Source organism: Cibotium barometz, chromosome 18 (genome assembly GCF_041138505.1).
Source record: "Cibotium barometz isolate CiBa-2024 chromosome 18, ASM4113850v1, whole genome shotgun sequence".
NCBI lineage: Eukaryota > Viridiplantae > Streptophyta > Polypodiopsida > Cyatheales > Cibotiaceae > Cibotium > Cibotium barometz.
In genome coordinates, this window is record NC_141063.1 from 33187029 (window position 1) to 33190493 (window position 3465).

Here is a 3465-nt window from a genome sequence, read left to right on the forward strand (position 1 = left end):
TGCACATGTTCCACATGCTCACTATAATGCTCACTATAATGATCACTATGATGACGATGATGATAAAATACACACACAGCTAGTCTATACTTTTGCACGAGTCTCTTTAGTTTGTTTTAGTTCCATGGCTCAGTATCACATGGAACCCTTGTACTACTTTAGGTCTCATAGACCCATCGGATATTTTGAAGACAATAATATAATTTTCTTTCTTTCTTTCTCCACACATGCAAAGGGCACATATAGGTCCATGCAAGCCTAAACTTTAACCATTGCGTGCTTCAATGTTCAACATTCAGAGCTATGGGTCAAGCTTCAAAACACCTCAAAGGCTTCAAATCATGTCTTTAATTCCATAACATATCATGATATTTAACTTATATTATTTGGCCAAAAACATTTACAGTATATATCATTTATAATAGTTTTGAAAGCTTCTGTTCCAAATCCTGGATTTTGAAAAATACACTTAACATCCCACACCCCATAACAAAAACAATTTCTTTCAAAGTGAAAATAAAGGGTTATCGTCCTTGTCCACCTTGGTTTCCTTTAGCTCCATTCATCAGTGTATCAAGCACAACATTCATGTCAACCCCCTGGTCTTTTTCCATAAGCCTCTTTATTACACTCTGCACTTGGTCCCTGGAAAAGCCCATTGCAACAACCTTCTCAACCACCCCATTGATCTCACCAGATGGATGCTGACTGCGCACAGGCTGTGCTGTTTGTAAGCGAGGGAATGCACTAGGTACAGCTGAGCTTGTCTGCCTATTCCAGATCATTGGCCCACTAACATTGGTAACTGCATTAGAATCATGTGGTGGTTGAGCAACCGGTAGTGGGGTCATGGGTAACTGCTGATAATTATAATTTGGTGGCAATGGCTGCAGTGGCTGGTGAGTTGGGATCAAAGAAGATGGATGTTGATGAGAAGCATAGTTTGTAGAATCATATGAAGATTCAGCAGCATATCCACTTTGAGCAAAAGACAGTGTAGCCGGGGCAATTGAAGTGTAGCTTTGACTATCATTTGGTTGGGCATAGTGCTGAAAGGGACCCTGCAAATGAGAACTAGGGGTTTGCTGCATTTGTGGTGGCTGTTGCATCAGACTCATATGTTGCGCTGTTACTTGTAGTGGCTGCTGGCCTGATGATTGCTGTGGTGCCGGTTGCTGAATTTGCATTTGCTGGGGTGCTGATTGGAACCTTACCTGCTCCAATGGCTGTTGTGTCGGTATTGTGTGTTGTGTTGTTACTTGTGGTGGCTGCTGGCCAGGCGGCTGTTGTGGTAAAGGTTGCTGCATCTGCATTTGCTGTGGTGCTGCTAGAAACCGTACCTGCTCCAATGGCTGTTGTGTCGGGACTGTGTTTTGTGTTGTTACTTGTAGTGGCTGCTGGCCGAGTGTCTGTTGTGGTACTGGCTGCTGCATTTGCATTTGCATTTGCTGTGGTACAACCTGAAACCGTACCTGCTCCAATGATGGGTGTGCATTTGGACCTTGCTGCATAATCTGTGATGGTGCTTCCTGCTGCAAGTGTTGCATGGGTCCCTGCTGATGTGATTGCAGGCCTGGTGCTTGAAATTGCTTAGCAGGCTGTCCCTGTATATGCTGTGGCTGTGACAGGATCGGCTGTGGCAATGACTGCTGTGTATGCTGCTGAGATGGCAATGACTGTTGAGGCTGCACTTGCAGAGAATCTTGCTGTTGATGGTGCTTTGCTGCTCCTGCAGAATCTGCAGTAACGCTAACAGACGGCCCATTTGCACTTTCTTTCTCAACAAGAGCTTTAGATGTTTGTAGCTTTGCTAGTTCTGCATGGGCTTCAATAATGTCTTGTTTGTCTCTTAAAATTTGGACAGCCCGGTGCATCTGCAAAACCGCATGGATGACCTATCAAAATACACAAGCTAAACAATATGAAACTGCAAGAAAGCACACAGAGTAAAATAAGTATTAAAAAAACATGGATACCTCCACGACACGTTCGTTCAGTACTCTGACATTCTGATCAGTCTTTCCATGGTAATCATCTACGGAAACTTTGAGCGCTGCAATGGACTGTTCCAAATCTTGAGTAGACGATTCAAGATGCGACAGCCGACCACTCATACCATCCAGAACACGTAAGACGCCATCTGCATAATTCTTCATGGTACGCTCCACAGCAGAGACAATCACGGAGTTGTGGTGCTCCATGTCTAGGTCTTTCCTCGGGGGAGAAAGCTCTCTCAAATACACCTGAATAAAAAAAGGACAGAAGTCAAGCTTTCCCTCCAAATATCAACCCTTAAGGCTTCCCAACTAGAGGAGCAAAAGACATAGGACCGTCTAGGCTACCCTGTGATGGCTGAATGCTAAAGACAGCAATCAGATCTAGGCATGTCTGTACACATACATGCACACACACTCCCTCACACATGCACGCCTGGGAACTCAACAGCACCGAATGCTAAAGATAGCAATAAGCTCTAGGCATAATGTTCACACTATCTCTAATGAGACAGAATTTGCACACTAATCTACAACAAGCATACCAGATGACCTAGAATGCTCACACACTGGCTCACTCCCTCGTGCATACGGCCTGCAGTGCACACACTATAACATGACTACAGCAAGGGGTAGGCATGTGCGATCCGCCGCACATACATACCAACACACACACTTGCACATGCACCCACCCTGCAGTGCACACACTATAACATGACTACAGTAAGGGTTAGGCATGTGCGATCCGCCACACATACATACCAACACGCACACACTCACACATGCACCCAACCCTGCGAACAGAAATGCAAGCGCACACTGAAGTCTCAAAGTGTGCTCAGGGACACTCTAATGTGATGTCCCCCTCTGTACTTGTCTGAGCTCAAAGATTACCTTTGATTAGGACTGCAAAAAACCAATGAGCCTGCGACTATGGAGGGGCTTTACATATATATCCGCCCACCATGACAGTTGCCAGAATATTTGATGACACTCAGGGGACATACAGGGGGAGATGCCAGTCCATCTGTCGGCATGGATAGCCCTCAATCCGTTGTAAAAGAAAAATTATGTCACCAAGTAACTTGTTAAACAGGCATGATAAGAGAACAGAGGACAACCTCCTGTGCATTCAAGACCGCCGCATTCTAACAGAATCCAAAGATGGGCAGGGGGTGGCAGAGCATGGACGGGAGTCCATGTCCGCCCATGTATCTGTACTTGGTTCCGGAAATGAGGAGACTTTGGGAAAAAAATGGTAAGCTAACTTCTATTCAGCAGCCATGTATCTCTAGTATAGACATAAATTTCAATAAAATGAACTTTCGTTCCCAGAGATTTAAGAAAAATACTTTCAGTTCAGATTCTTTTTCCTTAAAAAAAGGGATAATCCGTCGCTCGAGGAAAAGCTATGGCTATTCCCTAATCAAATGTTCTGCACGATTTGCCTAAAGCTGACCGATTTCTGCCC

At 44.7% G+C, this 3465-nt stretch overlaps 1 protein-coding gene across 1 annotated transcript in view; it reads right to left on the reverse strand.

Annotated features, from left to right (window-relative positions):
* Positions 1 to 351: 351 nt before the first annotated feature.
* LOC147629223 (uncharacterized) overlaps positions 352 to 3465 on the reverse strand; it is a 3542-nt gene continuing 428 nt past the window's right edge. Inside the window, exons 2-3 of the mRNA XM_086812481.1 lie at positions 1977 to 2243; positions 352 to 1874 (exon numbers count right to left, since the gene is read on the reverse strand). Of these exons, the coding sequence (XP_086668607.1) occupies positions 525 to 1874; positions 1977 to 2243 (1617 nt within the window). The 3' untranslated portion in view covers positions 352 to 524. The remainder of the gene's footprint in view (positions 1875 to 1976; positions 2244 to 3465) is intronic.